The following is a 20,175-nucleotide window of genomic DNA, read 5'->3' as shown; positions in this document are numbered from 1 at the left end:
AAATGTCACTTTAAGCTGAATACAAGTGTCTTGAAGAATATCTAGTCTAATATTATGTGCTGTAATCAAGGCAAAGAGAAACTAAATTAGTTATGAGTTATTAAAACTATTATGATTAGAAATTGGGGAAAAAGATAAAAGAATTTAAATATAACAGGAGGCCTAATAATTCTGACTTCAACTGTATATATATATATATATATATATATATATATATATATATATATATATATATATATATATATATATATATATATATATATAGTATAACCTGGTTCACCCTGAGCTGCCTGTAAGCACCGCTTTTACTGACAGACGGCGCAGTGAGAGCGTGACCGAAGGAGAAAGAGCTACAAACACTCCAGTCTTTGGTCTCTCTGGAAGTGCTGAGATCTCTGCATTTTATTAATTCTTTCCACCACGACATCAAAATAAAACAAGGGCCGAGTCCATAAATCAGCAGCACCTCATGAGGCAGGAGAGAGCAAACACGGCGTAGCATGAGAAACAGGCGTCCGCGAGACCCTCGAAACGCTCCGCTGAACATAAACACTGCAGCCGCCGCCGCATTTATTTGTGTCCGCGGCTCAAAGCCTGGCTGCGCTGCTGAAAGAGGCTGTTTGCGCAGCGATGGGTGGTCTCGCACTCCAAACCAACAGGACTCGAACCCGCCGCCGTCTTTATGGCTCCTCCAAGCACAATAATGAACACACGTCACAGCTTTGAAGAGCAGAGGGGTGGCGGGACGTCCTGAACAAGACACACACCCCACTGCATTTATCAGGAGACTGCAGCGGCTTTAACACTTATTTCTAGAAAGTTGAAGTTTACGTCATGCAATTACAACTTACAAACTACATTCAGAGTTAACCTTTCAAAATTCTGACATACGAACAAAATTTGGAATTTATGACTTTTGAAATTATGACTGAAAATTCTACATTCAAGTCTCGCAATACTGACTGTTTTTAATTCGACATTTGCATCTTGCAATTCTGACTAAATTCTTTGATTTACAAAAAAAAATTTTTTTTTTTATCTTTAAATGACCTTTTCCCAAAATTCTGAGCTTACATCTTCACAATTATGACTTTTTTTTCGACCTAAAAGCTTAAAAACTAAAAACTAAATTCTCAGTCACGAATCGCAATTCCAGTCTAAAAATTTAATTCAGAGTAACGAATCGCAATTCCGACCTAAAAAGTTAATTCTGAGTTAATATTTGACTTTAAATGACTTTTTCTCAAAATTTTGAGCTTACATCTTTGCAATTCTGACTTTTTTCGACTTAAAAACTAAAAAAGTAAAAAACTAAAAGCTAAAAACTAAATTCGGAGTTACGAATCTAATTTCCAATCTAAAAGCTAAATTCTGAGTAATGAATCACATTTCCGACCTAAAAGATAAATTCTGAGTTAAGAACAGCAATTCCGATCTAAAAACTGAATTCTGAGTTACAAATCGCAATTTCAATCTTAAAACTACATTCTGCGTAATTTTTTTTTTAACTTAAATAAATTTTTCTCAAAAATTTGAGCTTACATCTTCGCAATTCTGACTTTTTTCAACCTAAAAACTAAAAAAACTAAAATCTAAATTCGGAGTTTCAAATCGCAATTCCAATCTAAAAGCTAAATTCTAAGTTACGAATAGCAATTTCGATCTGAAAACTAAATTCAGAGTAATGAATCACAACTCCAATCTAACAACAAAACTCTGATTTATGAATTGCAATTCTGATTTAAAAATTAAATTCTAAGTTACGAATTGCAATTTCAACTTAAAAACTAAATAAGGAGTCACGAATCACAATTCCAGTCTAAACTTTAAAATCTGAGTTATGAATCGCAATTCCGACTTAAAAGATCAAGTTTACGTCTCGCAATTCTGACTTAAAAACAAAATCTTAAGTTTATGTCTCACAATTTTTGCTTCAAAACTATATTATACATTTAAGTCTCACAGTTTGAACCCTTTTTTCTCATAACTGAGTTTCACAATCTTTAGTTTACGTCTTGTAGTTCTGACTTAAAAGCTTTTTTCTGTTTCAGTTCTGTGCAGAAACACAATTCCCACTTAAAAACTAAATTTAAGTTTAGATTATTCAAAATTGTATAATTGTACGTCACACAATTCCTATATATTTCTCAAAATTCTGAGTTTACGATTCACAACTTTTTTTCTCAAAATTCTAAATTTACATCTTGCAATTTAAACTTTTTCTCAAAATTCTACATTTACGTCTCGCAATTTCTACTTATTTCTTAAAGTTCTGAGTTTGCCACTACAATTCGGAGTTTGAGTCTTGCCATTCCAACTAAAAAACTGAATTTTGAGTTTACTTCCCACAATTTCGATTTAACAATTTTCCGACTTGAATTTTTTCCTCAGAAGTTTAGTTTAGGTCCCCATATACCGGAAAAAAAAAGATTTCTGTAAAAATGTTGCAAACAATTTATATGAGTTGGACTTAAACCAAGAAAATACATTTAGTAATGTTCACCTTATTTTGTTTGTTTAAATTCAGCCTAAATAAATTGTTTACAACCAATAAAAATATGTAAATCCAAGAAATCATCTGTAAAGCATTTTATTTCAGACTTGAGATTTTAAATAATCAGAATTGCAAAACAAAAGGTCAAAATAACACGTCATTCTGTTGCAATGGTGTAAAATTAGTTTCATTCATTCATTTTCTTGTCGGCTTAGTCCCTTTATTAATCAGGGGTCGCCACAGCAGAATGAACCGCCAACTTATCCAGCACATGTTTTACGCAGCGGATGCCCTTCCAGCTGCAACCCATCTCTGGGAAACATCCATACACACTCATTCACACTTTAGCATACCCAATTCACCTCTACCACGTCTTTGGACGGTGGGGGAAATCGGAGCACACGGAGTAAAGAACGCAGGGAGAACATGCAAACTCCACACAGAAACGGAAACTGACCCAGCCAAGGCTCGAACCAGCAACCTTCTTGCTGTGAGGCGACAGCACTACCTACTGCGCCACTGCTTCACCTAAATTTGTTTCAGTACGTGCCTATTTGTACAGCAATCAGTGTAAATCTGTGTGTGTGTGTGTGTGTGTGTGTGTGTGTGTGTGTGTGTGTGTGTGTGTGTGTGTGTGTGTGTGTGTGTGTGAGTCACCTGTACTGCACCAGCATCATGTTCTGCTCTCCACAGTGACGTGCGCAGCGGATATACCGCATCCAGCTGGACTTACTGGGCTCGTTCCCGTCAATAAAGTGCTGTAGCGTTCCCTCCTGATCATAAATCTGCAGGAGAAACATTTCACAACACCGTCAGAAGAGTTGCAGAGCTCAGCATACAGGACATACTGCAATATCATTTCACTCAAACATTCACGATTCACTAAATGATTCATGATTGAGAAAATGATTCACAAAATGATTCACAAAACCATTCATGATTCACTAAATGATTCACTCAGGCATATTCAAACACACACACACACACACACACTCACATACACAAACACCCGCACACTCTTACACACAACCACACACTCTCTCTCATACACACACACACACTGACCTGCTGGCCCGATTACAGCAGCACTGAGGAGAGACCAGCACTCAGACGCTTTATCACACTCTCACCCACACACACACACCTCAGGGCCAGAGGTGAGAGCGCTGGTATCACAGCAGATGCATTTACACACACTGATCAGATCACCAACACACACACACATTGCTGCTCTTCATATTCACGCACACACTGCACTGACAGAAACACTGCAGGAGTAACACAATACACACACACTCGCTTTTACTGCAGGAACTTCACACACACACAAGGCTCCGCATGTTCTGAGTCAATGCTTACAGGTTTCCAGCATTCTTCAAAACGTCTTCTGTAGTGTTCAACAGAAGAAAGAAACTCAACAAGATTGAAACAAGTAAAGAGGGAGTAAATGATGACAGAATTGACACTTCTGGGTTATTGAGTGTTGGGTTATTCAGAAGAAGCGTGGGGTTATTTCTGACACTCCTGAGTTCAGATCCTTAAGAGGAGGAAACGTGTAAAGTAGAGGCTTAAAGTCAGACGAGCTTCATAAACACACAGACTAAACACTCTCAAAATAACTGGAGGAGACTCACCAACACACACACACACACACACATACACACACAAGAGCTGAAAACATAAGTGTTTAAGACCTGATTTTCACAACATGCACACAGAGAGAGAAAGACACACACACACATACACTCAGAAACACATACAACCACCGGCCACTTTATTAGGTACACCTATTCAACTGCTTGTTAACGCAAATGTCTAATCAGCCAATCACATGGCAGCAGCTCACTGCATTTAGGCATGTAGACATGGTCAAGAGGATCTGCTGCAGGTCAAAGCGAGCATCAGAATGGGGAAGAAAGGGGATTTAAGTGACTTTGAACGTGGCATGGTTGTTGCTGTCAGACGGGCTGCTCTGAGTATTTCAGAAACTGCTGATCTACTGGGATTTTCACAACCATCTCTAGGGTTTACAGAGAATGTTCCAACAAAGAGGAAATATCCAGTGAGCGGCAGTTCTGTGGGCGCAAACGCCTTGTTGATGAGGTCAGAGGAGAATGGCCAGACTGGTTCCAGCTGATAGAAAGGCAACAGTAACTCAAATAAGCACTCGCTACAACCGAGCTCTGCAGAAGAACACACACACACACACACACAGTGTTCTTTGTTCAACAAGAGAACAAAAAACACAATAGTTATTATGGCAGCAGCCATGAGCGTGACATCATCATCATCATCATCATCATCCTCATCATCATCATCATATTCACAGTATTATTCCGTCACACAGTGTTGAGTAAAAGCATCACTGCAATAACACAGAAATATGAGCCATGCTGATGCTATAAATACAGCTGAAGACACAGTTACTCACCCTCCTGTTAACCATTCATTCTCCTACAAATAATTCACAAGTGTTGTTTAATCTCATTTCAAGAGTTCCCACTTAGATATGCTTGGCATTTATAGCAGGTTTGGCATGCTGTCCCAGGAGAGAACCCTGAGCTCGGAGATATTTGAGCCCAGGGCTCCCGCCCGGTCTACAAGCAAATCAGGGGATCCGTAATCAGGTAGGTCTCGATCGCTCCCCCTTTAGAAGGGGAGAAAAAGGAGGAGATGGGATGAAAAGGGGGATTCTGCCAAAAAGAAGATAGAGCAATGAGGAGAAAGTGATCCGTTTATATTAAGCTAGGATCATTCTGATTGGATTATTCCTGATTACGGATGAGTGTCCAGCAGTGCACAAATATATCACATGCTCCTCTCGAAATTAGTTTGTGAAACTTCACTTCTAATCATAATAGTGTTAATAACTCATCTCTAATAACTGATTTATTTTCTCTTTGCCATGATGACAGCACATAATATTAGTCTAAACCAGGGGTTTTCAAAGTGTGAGGTGCGCCTCCCCTGGGGGGCGCCAGAGCATGTCAGGGGAGGCGCGGAAAAAATATTATATGATAAAAATATAATTATTACGTTTAATTATTATATGATTTTTTTATAATTTTTAAACGTTTTAAGTAAACAAAGCTAAAAAAAAATAATACGTTAAAAATAAGAAAACCTTTTTTACCCAGAAGGCCATAGCTGTGAATTCGTTTCTGTTTGGCAAGCCCACCAATACAGGTATATGCCTGCTAATCATGCTGCTAATGCAATGAATCGGTTTCTGAGACCCCCGATTCAAAGCTTTCAAGTTCAGGGCTTAAACCCAAAAGACGACGATATGATGGTCAGTATTTGAGTTTAGGATTTACGTGGACAGGACCAGCTGATGAACCACGACCTTTAAGTGTGGTTTTTCAAGATATTTTGGCTAATGACAGCATGAGACCCGCTAAACTTCGGCGACACCTTGAAACCAAGCATGATGAGGTAGCAAGAAATCCTCCAGAATTTGTGTGTGTGTGTGTGTGTGTGTGTGTGTGTGTGTGTGTGTGTGTGTGTGTGTGTGTGTGTGTGTGTGTGTGTGTGTGTGCGTGCGTGTCCGTGCGTGCATGTTTGGGAGGAGGGGGGCGCCAATGGATAAGTTGTGTCAAAAGGGAGGCCCACTGTCTTAGACTTTGAAAAACCCTGGTCTAGATATTCTTCAAGACACTAGTGTTCAGCTTAAAGTGACATGTAAAGGCTTCACTAGGGTAATTAGGGTAAAGTTAGGGTAATTAGGCAAGTCATTGTATAACAGTGGTTTGTTCTGGAGATAATCCAACACTAATACTGCTGAAGGGGGCGAATAATATTGACCTTAACATGGCTTTAAAACTATTAAAAACTGCTTTTATTATAGCCGAAATAAAACAAATCAGAGTCTCTCCAGAAGAACAAATATTAGAGGAAACACTGTCAACAATTCCTGAATCTGTTCAACATCATTTGGGGAATATCTGTGTTTCTCTGCGTTTCTGTCTTGATTTTTGATCATAATATCAAACTGGAGGAGCACATGCCTGCTAATATAATGATGGAAAAAGGCAGCTGGAATATTTAAGATGTTTTGGGGGATTTTAGCTTTTTAATTTAGTGTTAGTTGTGTCACATTTGATTAATTTATGCATTTAGGTTTAAATGATAATGTCTGTAATAATCGTGTCTTTGAGGGTCACTTTCTAAATATTACTTCTTAAATAAATAATGTTACACTCTAATAATTTCCAAGTGATAAGTTGAGGCTGGAAGGACATCCACTGTGTAAAACGTGCTGGAATAGTTGGCGGTTCATTCCGCTGTGATTAATAAAGGGACTAAGCTAAAAAAGCTAAAAATGAATGAATGGATAATAATACTTTTTACTAATTATTTTCTTTTCTTTGCTATATCTCCATTCTGAAGGTTTTTACAGAGTGATGTGTTCATAATATAATATACTGCATTTGATATAATAAAGGAGTTGGTGTTTCTATGTGGAGTTTGCATGTTCTCCCCGTGTTGGTGTGGGTTTTCTCCTGGTGCTCCGGTTTCCCCCACAGTCCAAACACATGCGCTATAGGGGAACTGATCAACTAAATGGAGTATATGCCGAAGCATGCTAATAGGACTTTTAATTTGCCAGTAACCTGGGTTAAGCACTTCAGGTAAATTGTTTGCCATTGCAAAAATGGCGTGTTTAAGGTCTGTTTTCTTTATAAATCAGCAATCTCCACTGGATGAGGGATATCCGATATAAAGTGGGTCTCAGATTGTACAGAAGCAACGCAATACATTACATTTCCCCCACCATCTCTTTCAAATATGAGCATTTATTTTACCCCAGTATATTCAATGGAGCTTCTGCGCTAGCCTGCTGATTCTTACAGGCGCGTGCGAGTAAACGGCTTTTTGTCTCGTTTTACGCTTGAGCAACTAAATGAATGCCAAAGTCTATTTAACTGATTGTATTTTAGTTCCATTACAACATCGATGCTGTAAAAGGAACCGTATAAAATGGAAAAAACTTACAATAACAGCTCACCGGACGTTTATCAGCATGGGAACAACACTAGCTCAGCATATACCCTATTAGCCGTATTGTATGAGTGTGTGTGTATGTGTGTGTGTGTGTGTGTGTGTGTGTGTGTGTGTGTGTGTGTGTGTGTGTGTGTGTGAATGAGTGTGTATTGGTGTTTTCCCCAGTACTGGGTTGGAGCTGGAAGGGCATCCACTATGTAAAACATATGCTGGAATAGTTGGCGGTTCATTCCACCGTGGCGACCTCTGAAATAGAGACTAAGCCGAAGGAAAATAAACGAATGAACATTTATTTCTAACTATTTCATTTCCTATCTTTATTCTGAAGGTTTTTACAGGGGGAGATGCTCTTAATATAATTCATTTGATATAATATAATATGCAACATTTTATTCTGCTAAAATTGTTCGTACTTAGGCTAAAACAGATCACCTCTGACAAAAAAACAATTAGCCTGACTTTAGTGCATGTGTGCAAATTTGTGCATATTTAATCACTAATGTCTAGGGTCAGACGGAATCTGCAGATATTTTTTGCTATTTTGTAAAAAAAAAAATTTAAAAAAATCTGCGAATTTATGCAAAATTATTTTATTATTATTAAAAATTAACATATTAACATATCCATGCAAAATAATCTGCCAGTCAGGATGCGTAAAGTTAATTTATTTCAAAACGAAAGCTAAATTATTGTACTCACTTCACTCTAGAGATCTAATCCCGCTCCCGCCTCCTACCGCCAGGTTTTAGCCAGAACCCGACCACTCCCGCTTAGATTCAGCATTTGTTGTCCCGCTGCCGGACCCGCCCCGTTTTATACCCGCTGCGCCCGATCCCGTTAAATAGCGGAGGGAGAACAAAACTGAAAACCACCCAGCTATACAGAGTCCAGACAGCCTATAACAAGCTGTCTGTATAAACACACACACATAAGCACCAAGCACACACACACCGACACACACACACACACACACACACACACACACACACACACACACACACAGCAACAAACAAGCTAAACACAGCATCGTGCTGTTTCATTAACACACATACAGTACATGCGCGTGCTTGCTCGCTTGGGAGTCGGGAGCGATATTTCTAGACGGCCCGCTCCCGTCCCAAATTAAACCCGTTACCGACCGCTCCAGCGCTTTATTTGGAAATTTGCAGAGTGCAGAACTTTACTTCACTCCCAGAATATTGCCTATTTTAAAAAAACACACCTAGTTTCGACATATTATTTCTAAAAACAAGACAATATTATTTGCTTGTCCATAAAATGATTTTTTAGATATTTGAACTAAATACAAGACAAGAGAGCAAAAACACTTTACTCATAGATTTTTTGTCTTGTTTTTAGTAAAAATATTTGAAAACTAAAATAGATCCCTCTATACCAGCTCTTTGTGTTAAGTGTCATACAGAGCTTGGAACATACTTTCATTGTTTCTGGAAGTGCAAACTCATTTCAAGATTCTGGAACTTTGTTGCGTATGAAATTAGTACAATTTTTAAGATCAAATTAAAAAAAGATCCTGGTCTTTTTCTTTTGAGACTCCCTTCTAAAACACAAGCAATGTCATTGACCCTTGACACTAAAGGTTATAAATTGTTAGATAAATTGCTACTTGAAAGAAAATGCACCCTTATTAGATGGATAAAAAACACTCCCCCCACTGTGACACAATGGTACAGAGAGATTTTCGCGGTTTTGCCCCATGAGAGGCTTTCAGCTGTGCTTAATGACAACATACAAAGTTTTCAAAATATATGGTTTCCTTTTATAGATCACTTGCCTTCACATGTGAGGGAAATAGTTTTGTGTGTTCATTAGGTTTTTGTTTTGTAGAGGAGGGTTGTCAGAGAATGGTCTTTTGTTTTTTGTTTGTTATTTTTGTTGTTGTTTTTTTATCTTCTTTTGTTCTGTTCTAAGGTTCTTTTTTTCAAATGACATGTCCATATTATTAGGAATGTGCTGTGATGAGGAAAATATATATTTAGTTTTGTGTGCCTTTCCAGGGACTATATGACTAATTGGTTGCCAATATTGATACTTATAGATAGTATGACGTTTCCCTTTTTCCTTTTTTTTTCCCCTTACCTCCATATATCTGCTGGCTTGTTTTTAAGGATTACTACAATTCCTACAATTCTTTGCACATTTTTGTAAAACTTGCCTTAGATTATGTCTGTAAAAGCACATTGTACAATTTTTTGAAAACCTTAAATAAACATGTTTAACTTGGAAAAAAAAAAATATTTGAAAACTCTTGCATCTTTGCAAAATAATGATGTTTCTGCTTTAAAACGATAAGGCAGATCACTGGACTTGTTTTAAAGAAAAACTGAAAACAAAACAACATTTCCAACTCGTCCAGAAAATGCTTCTTGATTTAATAATTCACATAAGTGCACTATAAAAACAAGACATAAACCCATAGGACACACACGCATTTATTGCAGCGTGTCCAATTGAGCGCAGTAAAACCGCACAGGTACAGGTGTTTACCGTATGAATGTGCCATTATTTTCTCGCCATCCTGACACTCACTCTAACACCAGACTCTATTTATTGCGGCAGATATTTGCTCTGGACACCAGGACCGTGAAACACCAGCAAGCAGAACGATTCCCGAGATTTACAGCGGCCGAATATGTCTGATAATGAGAGACGTGTGTACAGTATTCAGCAGAAGAGCATTCCCCAATAATCCCACAGCTTAACCGAACCCACAGACTCAAATACAGCCAGAAAATAAACAGCAGGACAAGAAAAAAACATCCTTCACCTCTATTTACATCCCCGCGTGATCTACAGCCTCTATATATACAGTACAGTACAGTACAGTATACTGCATATATGGCTGATTCTAGAACTGTCTCTAGATTTGGTGTCTCCAACATTAAAGGTAAATAAAATAAAGATTTTTATACGTCAGTCTTAAAGGAGACTTATTATGCTGCTTTTTACAGCATCCCAAAGTAGAGCCTACAGGCCAAAGTTGGCCCATTGTAACCTTTGATTTTGTCCACCATCCCATCTGAGATTGATAGAGAGGGTTGGTGCAATGCCTTCAACAGAGACCGTCATTTCTAATTTGACTTAACTTTTGTTTGTTTTATTTCACTACAAAAAAGCAAACTGAAATTAAATGTTTCAATGAAATATAAATGAATCCAGGGGCGGACTGGCCATCTGGCAATTCTGGCAAATGCCAGAAGGGCCGGACCAATTTTTAAATGTGGGCCGGTACGTTTTTTTCAATATATATATATATATATATATATATATATATATATATATATATATATTTTACATTTACATTTACATTTAGTCATTTAGCAGACGCTTTTATCCAAAGCGACTTACAAATGAGGACAAGGAAGCAATTTACACAACTAAGAGCAACAATGAATAAGTGCTGTAGGCGAGTTTCAGGTGTGTAAAGTCTAAGAAGGGAAGTGTTAGTAGTTTTTTTTTTTTTTGTACAGTTAGTGTGATATTCAAAGAGGCAATTGCAGATTAGGAAGTGAAGTGGAGACTAAATAATTGAGTTTTTAGTCGTTTCTTGAAAATAGCGAGTGACTCTGCTGTTCTGATGCAGTTAGGGAGTTCATTCCACCAACTGGGCAGATTGAGCGTGAGCGTTCGCGAAAGTGATTTTTTCCCTCTTTGGGATGGAACCACGAGGCGACGTTCATTCACAGAACGCAAGTTTCTGGAGGGCACATAGATCTGCAGAAGTGAGTGCAGATAAGAAGGTGCTAGGCCAGAAGTCACTTTGTAGGCAAACATCAGAGTTTTGAATTTGATGCGAGCAGCAACTGGCAGCCAGTGCAAACGGATGAGCAGCGGAGTGACATGTGCTCGTTTACGTTCATTGAAGACAACTCGTGCTGCTGCATTCAGGAGCAGCTGAAGAGGCTTGATAGAGTTAGCTGGAAGCCCGGCTAGTAGAGAGTTGCAGTAATCCAGTTTGGAGAGAACAAGAGCTTGAACAAGGAGTTGAGCTGCATGTTCAGATAAGAAGGGTCGAACCTTTCTGATGTTATAGAGTGCAAATCTGCACGATCGAGCAGTTCTAGAGATGTGGTCAGAGAAGTTTAGTTGGTCATCAATCGTTACTCCAAGGCTTTTCACCATTTTGGATGCAGTAATGGTTGCCCCGTCCATCTGGATTGAAAAGTTATGGTGTAGAGTCGGGTTGGCAGAAACTACAAGCATTTCCGTTTTTGCGAGGTTCAGCTGAAGATGATGATCTTTCATCCAGTGTGAAATATCCAACAGGCAGGCTGAGATACGAGCTGGAACCGAGGGATCATCAGGATGAAAAGAGAGGTTTTTGCGATATATATATATATATATATATATATATATATATATATATATATATATATATATATATATATATATATATATATATATATATAAATTTTTTTTTTACAGTTAGTGTGATATTCAAAGAGGCAATTGCAGATTAGGAAGTGAAGTGGAGACTAAATAGTAGAGTTTTTAGTCGTTTCTTGAAAGTAGCGAGTGACTCTGCTGTTCTGATGCAGTTAGGGAGTTCATTCCACCAACTGGGCAGATTGAGCGTGAGCGTTCGCGAAAGTGATTTTTTTAATATATATATATATTTTTTTTTTTTTTTTTATTGTTTTTACATGCAGGCAGCTTTTATCTCTTGCTAGATGTGATATTATGATGATGATAATAAAAAATAATAATAATAATAATAAATGTTAAGCAATTTGCCCAATCGGCGACGGCCGCCTGTTTTCAAGATGGGCCGACCCAATCCGAGGTTACCCGGATGGAATCAAAATCTGGCAAGAATGTCATATTATATTAATATATCATATCATATTAATGTCATATTTCACCATCTGTACACCAAAATAAATTGTGAATGTGTGTGTCCGTGGGTGGAGCTGTGTCGGTGTGGAAATATGGGCTGATGTGGCTACAGTGCCAGGGCTAAATTTGGGTCCCAGTCCGCCCCTGAATGAATCTGAGTTTTTAAAATTGAAATATTGTAACTGACAACTAGAGGACTACGCAGAAGACATCAGCGAGCAAAACTAGCATAAGTCCATTCTGTTAGGTTGTTTTCACTTGACGTCATTCAGGAGGGCAGGAAGGGATTCTTCTAAACAGCGCAATCAGAACTTCAACATCTTTTATGTTGTTTATAATTGTTTAAATCGGCCAAAATAAGAAATGCTGAGCAGCTTTTATAGACTTCCAAAAGTTTTAGCTTATAAAGGGGGAAAGTTCAAGAAACTGGCTGAAAAACGAAAGAAAAGGCGACGTAATTTACGTTAATTCAATACATCCATGTGTACAAACTATTTTAAACATGATAATTTGTTAGACAGCACCAATAACGCTTATATACAGGCCTAGCTATGTGTATTGCATGTTAATGTGTCATGTGAAGTTTTACAAACTGAAGCTGTGGTCACACTAGAATATGTGTGTGTGAAATTCTGTCATGCGGCGCTGTGAAAAGAGGCGGGATTTAACAAGCTTATTAGACATTTTAAAAAGCTCGCGATTGCTCCATGTTTTAAATTTCTGTCCAAAGAGCTCATGTTTTGATCCTCGACTGGTCTCACGCAGTCAAGTGATGCGATTTCTCAGGTCAGAGTTCACCAAGCTTGAACTATGCACCGCAGCAACCTGCGAAACTTAACGCATGACCTTGCGTTTCCGGTCTGACGCATTCGTGTGCGTATGAATGGAAGTCTATGGGAGGAAAAGCCCAGTGTGACCGCAGCTTAATTTGGGGAGGAGCAGGTGATATGATTGACTGCAGCTGGCCACCTATCTACTTTCATTAGTTAGCCAATCAGATTATTCCAAACTCACAATAAGTAGCCTAGCTAGATCTACTGCCTTATCTTCGTTTTCTGAAGAATCCGGGGTCGCCACAGCGGAATGAACTGCCGACTAATCCAGTAAGACTTAATCGTAGACTTATCCAGTAATATATATATATATATATATATACACAGTTGAAGACAGAATTATTCGCCCCGTTTATTTATCTTTTTCCCCAATTTCTGTTTAACGCAGAGCAGATTCTCTTCAGCACATTTCTAATCATAATAGTGTTAATAACTCATCTCTAATCACTGATTTATTTTCTCTTTGTCATGATGACAGTAAATAATATTAGACTAGATATTCTTCAAGACACTTCTATACAGCTTAAAGTGACATTTAATGGCTTCACTAGGGTAATTAGGGTAACTAGGCAGGTTAGGGTAATTAGGCAAGTTATTGTATAATGATGGTTTGTTCTGTGTAGACTATCGAGAACAAATATGGCTTAAAGGGGCTAATAATATTGATCTTAAAATAGTGTTTAAAAAATTAAAAACTGCTTTTATTCTAGCCGAAATAAAACAAATAAGACTTTCTCCAGAAGAACAAATATTATCAGACATACTGTGAACATTTCCTGAACCTGTTCAACATCATTTGGGAAATATCTAAAAAAGAAAAGAAAAAAAAAATCAAAGGGGGTGAATAGTTCTGACTTCAAATGTGTGTGTGTGTGTGTGTGTGTGTGTGTGTGTGTGTGTGTGTGTGTGTGTGTGTGTGTGTGTGTGTGTGTGTGTGTGTGTGTGTGTGTGTGTGTGTGTGTGTGTGTGTGTGTGTGTGTGTGTGTGTGTGTGTGTGTGTGTGTGTGTGTATATCGTCACCTTGGATTTAAAGGTTCGCTCTGCGTTCTGAATGGTTTTGAAATATTGAGCTGTTTTTGCATTCCATAGCAAACAGTATGTGTGTAACATTTGTTACATTTAAAAGTCAAAAAATGTAAACAACGTATAAAAAAACATCCCATAATGTAAATAACTCAATTTTGACAAAAATGTCAGATAGAACCTTATAATTCTAAGGTGACTATATATATATATATAGTGTATATATATATATATATATATTACACTATATATATATGTATATATATATATATATATATATATATATATATATATATATATATATATATATATATATATATATATACACACACAATGTTTTAGTTAATATAAAGCTATGTTTTTTACTTAATTTGAATATTATTATCTAAAGTAGGAAATTACCCATGGTAACTATATTTACCTTCGGCCCACTGGCCTTAATAAAGTTTGGTTTTTGGCCCTTTGTAAGAAAAAGTTTGGCTTGCTTTTGTCTGGTTTCTAGTCCAAATATGTAAATATTCTGAAATCATATAATATTTTTCAGCTGAAGATGATGTTTTGTTTTTCAGAAATAATGAATGAATGAAGCAAGATTTTCCTTAAAACAAGATAAATAATCTGTAAATGTGGTAAGCAAAATTATTTATTTCAAAGTGAAAACAAAATTATTCATTCATTCCGATTATTTTGCTTGCTTCTTCATCTTAAGCTTGAAAATGTTATATGATTTCAGAGTATGCAAATATTAGTAGTTGGAACCAGAAGTCTACATACACTGTACAGTATAAAAAGGCACATTAATATATATTTTTTAAAGTCAGCTGTTAATGTGACTAAACTTTTCCTCTTTTAGGTAAGTGAGGATGATCATGTGTTTCTGTTCTGTTAACAGCAGAATAATGAGAGAGAGATTTGTATTGAGGAATGGTTCTAACTCTTCTTGAAAGTCAAGTTTACACACAATCAGATTATTCTGCCTCTGGAAAAGCTCAGATGATGATGTCAGGGTTTTGGAGGTTTCTGATTGGCTAATGGACAACATTTGAGTTAATGTGAGGCACAACTGTAGAATAGTGTTGAAGGAAAAGCTCAAACACACTGCTTCCTTGTGTGACAACATGGAGAATCAACAAGCCAGAATCAACAACAAAGCCAGATTACCATTAGCTGAATGACACTGGGGAAAGACTGATGTGTGGAGACATGTCCTGTGCTCTGATGGAGCTAAGATTGAACTGTTTGGCCATAATGAGCAGTGTTACATCTGGAGGACAAAGAGGAAAGCGCACAAGCCTAGAACACCATCCCAACTGTGCAGTATGGGGGCGGCAGCGTCATGTTGTGGGGCTGTTCTGCTGCAGGAGGGACTGGTCCACTTCACAGCATAGATGGCATCATGAAGACAGAACATTATGGAGGAATACTGAAGCAAAATCTCAACACATCAGCCAGACTTGGCCACAAATGGCTCTTCCAAACAGACCATGACCCTAAACACACTGCCAAATGAGTTCAAATGTGCTTTAAGGACAGCAGAGGGAATGTTTTGGAGTGGCCATCACAAAGCCCTGATCTCAATCCTATAGAACATTTGTGGGCAGAGCTGAAAAAGCTTGTGCGAGCAGGACAGCCTACAATTCTGACTCAGTTACAGCAATTCTGTCAGGAGGAATGGACCAAAACTCCTGCAAACTATTGTGAGAAGCTTGTGGATGGAGACCCAAAACATCTGACCAAAGTTATACAGTTTAAAAGCAAAGCTAAAAAATACCAAGGAAATGTGTGTGAACGTCTGACTGTCTAGAAATTAATAAAACATTCTCAATAAAATTCTCTGATTATTCTGGCATTTAGCAAATGGTAATCCAGACAGACCTAAAATAGTAAACGTTTAGTATCATTTACCATCAGACACTTAAAAAAATTATCATGTTCTTTTTTTAAGAGATTATGTACACTCCTGCTTTCAACTGTATTTAGACTATAACCAGACAAAAGCATGTTGTGTAGTGTTAATCTGTACACTCAAAGTCAGCTCTTCATCCTCCGCGCTGCTCGATAACTAGAATAATAATGAAGAGAGCGTGTGTATGATGAAGCTCTGGCAATCATCATCATGATCCTGCGTGTGTGTTTTTAAGCCACTATATTTGAATTGTGTCAATTAAAGAAGCAGCAGATGAGCTATCAGTGTTATTCGCTCCTAATTGAGCAAATAAATGGCCGGAGCGAGACGTTTAACCCGCCGGAGCTCCATCCATCAGCCGTATGACAGCAGGAGCCGTAAAAACACTGTCAATAAAAGGTCACCAGAGCCAGACAGTCTTAATCAAACCCTGAATCGGTGCGCTGTGCGGTCTGTTTGGCTAATATTAAACTAATAGATGATCTAACAGGGGAAATATTAATCCGCCGAGCTACCGAGCGCCAGCCAAATCCAGCCTGTGATTCATGTGCCATTAGCGGTGATTTCTGACACACTCCAGAGAGTCACTCTACAGCTGCTATTTTCAGTTCACAGCAGATCTGCCTCAAATGTTTGTGTTTTACACTTCATGAGCACGATAAGAAGCATACAGCCCTTCTTTCTGCGCTCACGTTCCCCTGTGTGCACTTTAATCCACAGACCGTTCTTACTGTCCAAACTGACGTCACGCTGAAGCACAAACCAGTACAGACAACAGCCTAGAATTCACTTCGTGCCAAAAATCACAAGCTTTGAGCATGCATATATTTAGAAAACCCCGAGCTGTCATGTAGAGAGCATCCAGAAGAAGTCAACACACATTACCATGCTCTGCATTCAAATTAAACACAGCTGAAAAATATAAATAAGTTCAACTTTATGTATTTTTTTAGAAAATGTCACTGTAATGACATCAAACACTCGTGTAGATATCAAAAAGTTTAACTTTGTGCATATCTGTGCATGCATAGTTTTAGGAAATGATACTGTAATGACACTAAACTGTCCTGAACAGAATCCAGAAGTGAACACACACTTGCACACTTTGCATTTTTAAATTAAATCCATGTAAAAAATATATAAATAAGTTCAACGTTATGCATATCTGTGCATGCATATTTTTTAGAAAATGCCTCTATAATGATATTAAACTGTCCTGAACAGAATCCAGAAGTGGACACACACTACTACACTTTACATTTAAATTAAATGCATGTGAAAAATAAAAATAAGTTCAACTTTATGCATATCTGTGCATGCATATTTTTAGAAAACGCCCCAAAATGACATTAAATTGTCCTGAATAGAATCCAGAAGATGTGAACAAACTTACACACTTGTATGTAAATGAAATGCATGAAAAATATCTGTGCATGCATATATTTAGAGAACATATAAATTAAACGCATGTAAAAATACAAAGAAAGCTCAGCGCTATGCATATCTGTGCCTGCAAATATTCAGAAAATGCTACTGTATTGAAATTAATTGTCCTGAACAGTTTCCAGAAGTGAACACACACTTATTTAACACTAAATGCAGGTAAAAATATAAATAAGTTCAACTTTATGCATATCTGTGCATGCATATGTTTATAAAATGCCCCTATAATGACAATAAACGGTCCTGAACAGAATCCACAAGCGAACACAAACTTACACACTATGTATTTCGATGAAATACATGTAAAAATACAAAGAAAGCTCAGTGTTATGCATATCTTTGTATGCAAATATTTAGAAAATGCTACTGTAATGAAATTAACAGTCCTGAACAGTTTCCAGAAGTGAACACATTTAAACTAAATGCAGGTGAAAATATAAATAAGTTCAATTTTATGCATATCTGTGCATGCATATGTTTATAAAATGCCCCTATAATGACATTAAACTTTCCTGAACAGAATTCAGAAGTGAACACACACTAACACACTTTGCATTTAAATTAAATGCATGAAAAATACAAAGAAAGCTCAGCGTTATGCGTATCTGTGCATGCAACTATTTAGAGAATGCTATTGTAATGAAATTAAACTGTCCTGAATAGAATCCAGAGAACGTGAACAAACTTACACACTTTGCATTTAAATGAAATGCATGAAAATTATGTGTGCATGTATATCTTTAGAGAACGCCACTGTAATGAAATCACACACTCCAGTAGAGCATCCTGAAGTGAACACACACTAACACACTATTTATTTTGATGAAATGCATGTAAAAATACAAAGAAAGCTCAGCGTTATGCATATCTGTGCATGCAAATATTTAGAAAATGCTACTGTAATGAAATTAACAGTCCTGAAAAGAATCCAGAAGTGAACACACACAAACACACACTTTGCATTTATATTAAATGCATGGAAAATACAAAAAGTTCAGCTTTATGTATATTTGTGCATGCATACATTTAGAAAATGCCACTGTAATGTCATCAAACTCTCCTGTAGAGCATCCAGAAGTGAACACACAATTAGATGCATGTAAAAATACAAATGAAAATTTAGCCCCATGCGTATCTGTGCATGCAAATATTTAGAAAACGTCATTGCAATGACTTCAAACTGTCCTGTAGAGCATCGAGAAAAACTAAACACGCACTGGCATTTAAATTAAAATGAAATGCATATGAAAAATATGAAAAGTTCAGCTTTTTGCATATCTGCGCATGCATATATGTATAGAAAACACCACTGTAATGACATCAAACTCTCCTGTAAAGCATCCATAATTGAACACACACTAACACACTACACATTTAAATGAAATGCATGTAAAAATACAAAGAATTCAGAAGAATTCTTAATCTGTATCTGTGCATGCATATATTTAGAGAACAATGCCGTGATTACATTAAACCCTCCTATAGGACAGAGCAACAAGAAGTGAACACACACACTTGCATTAAAATTTCAATTTACTGTTACGCAATTAAGTAACGCAGGCTGTTTTAAGTCAGTTTAACATAATATGAGTTCAACGGACTCATAAGGTTAATTTGATTCAGCTTAAAAAATTTAAGCAGGCTTTTCTTACAGTGCACCAACACACTTTGCATTTCAATTAAATGCATTTGATAGAAAGAATTTGGCTTCGTCTGTATCAGTGCATGCAAATATTTAGAGAACACCACTGTAAGAACATTAAACTCTCCTGTAGAGCATCCAGAAGTGAACACACACACTGTAAAAAAAAAACTGTGTGATCAATTAGTCCTGACAGCATGTGTTTAAGGTCATTGAAACTTATTAAACTAAGTCAGTCATGTTCTAACATAATTTTAACCAGGATTTTCTTACAATGCACTAAAACACTGTGCATTTCAATGAAATGCATGTGAAAAACACAAATAATTCAGCTTCATCGATATCTGTGCATGCAAATATTTAGAAAAAGAAGAAGTGAACACTTCAGAAGAAGTGAACACACACTTGCGTTTAAATTTCAGTTAAATGCATGTCAAATATATGAAAAAGTTCAGCTTTATGCATATCTGTGCATGCAAATGTTCAGAAAATTTAACACACACTAACACACTATGCATTTAAAATAAATGCATGTGAAAAATATAAAGGACTCAGCTTTATATATGTCTGTGAATGCAAATATTTAGAGAACACCACTGTACGAACATTAAACTCTCCTGTAGAGCATCCAGAAGTGAACACACACACTGTAAAAAAACTGTATGATCAATTAGTCCTGACAGCATGTGTTTTAGGTCATGAAACTTTTTTGAAATTAATATTATTAAAATTAAATTAAATTAAATTAAATTAAATTAAATTAAATTAAATTAAATTAAATTAAATTAAATTAAATTAAATTAAATTAATTTAATTTAATTTAATTTAATTTAATTTAATCATGTTTTAACTTAATTTTATAAGTAACGCAGGCTGTTTTAAGTCAGTTTAACATAATATGAGTTCAACGGACTCATAAGGTTATTTTGATTCAGCTTAAAAATGTAAGGCAGGCAGGATTTTCTTTCACACT

The 20,175-nt window shown here is 36.8% G+C and overlaps 1 protein-coding gene across 3 annotated transcripts in view; it reads right to left on the bottom strand.

Moving 5' to 3' along the window:
- Positions 1 to 20,175, bottom strand: part of prdm6 (PR domain containing 6) — a 68,258-nt gene that overhangs the window by 35,870 nt on the left and 12,213 nt on the right. For all 3 annotated transcript variants that reach the window (XM_087264130.1, XM_087264128.1, XM_087264129.1), the window contains exon 4: positions 3,152 to 3,279. In XM_087264130.1, coding sequence (XP_087120256.1) covers positions 3,152 to 3,279 — 128 coding nt within the window. The remainder of the gene's footprint in view (positions 1 to 3,151; positions 3,280 to 20,175) is intronic.

The sequence above is a fragment of the Danio rerio genome, chromosome 8, assembly GCF_052040795.2.
Source record: "Danio rerio strain M-AB ecotype USA chromosome 8, GRCz13ab, whole genome shotgun sequence".
Classification (NCBI taxonomy): domain Eukaryota; kingdom Metazoa; phylum Chordata; class Actinopteri; order Cypriniformes; family Danionidae; genus Danio; species Danio rerio.
Note: the sequence above shows the minus strand (reverse complement) of the source record. Positions and strands in the feature narration are given on the sequence as shown.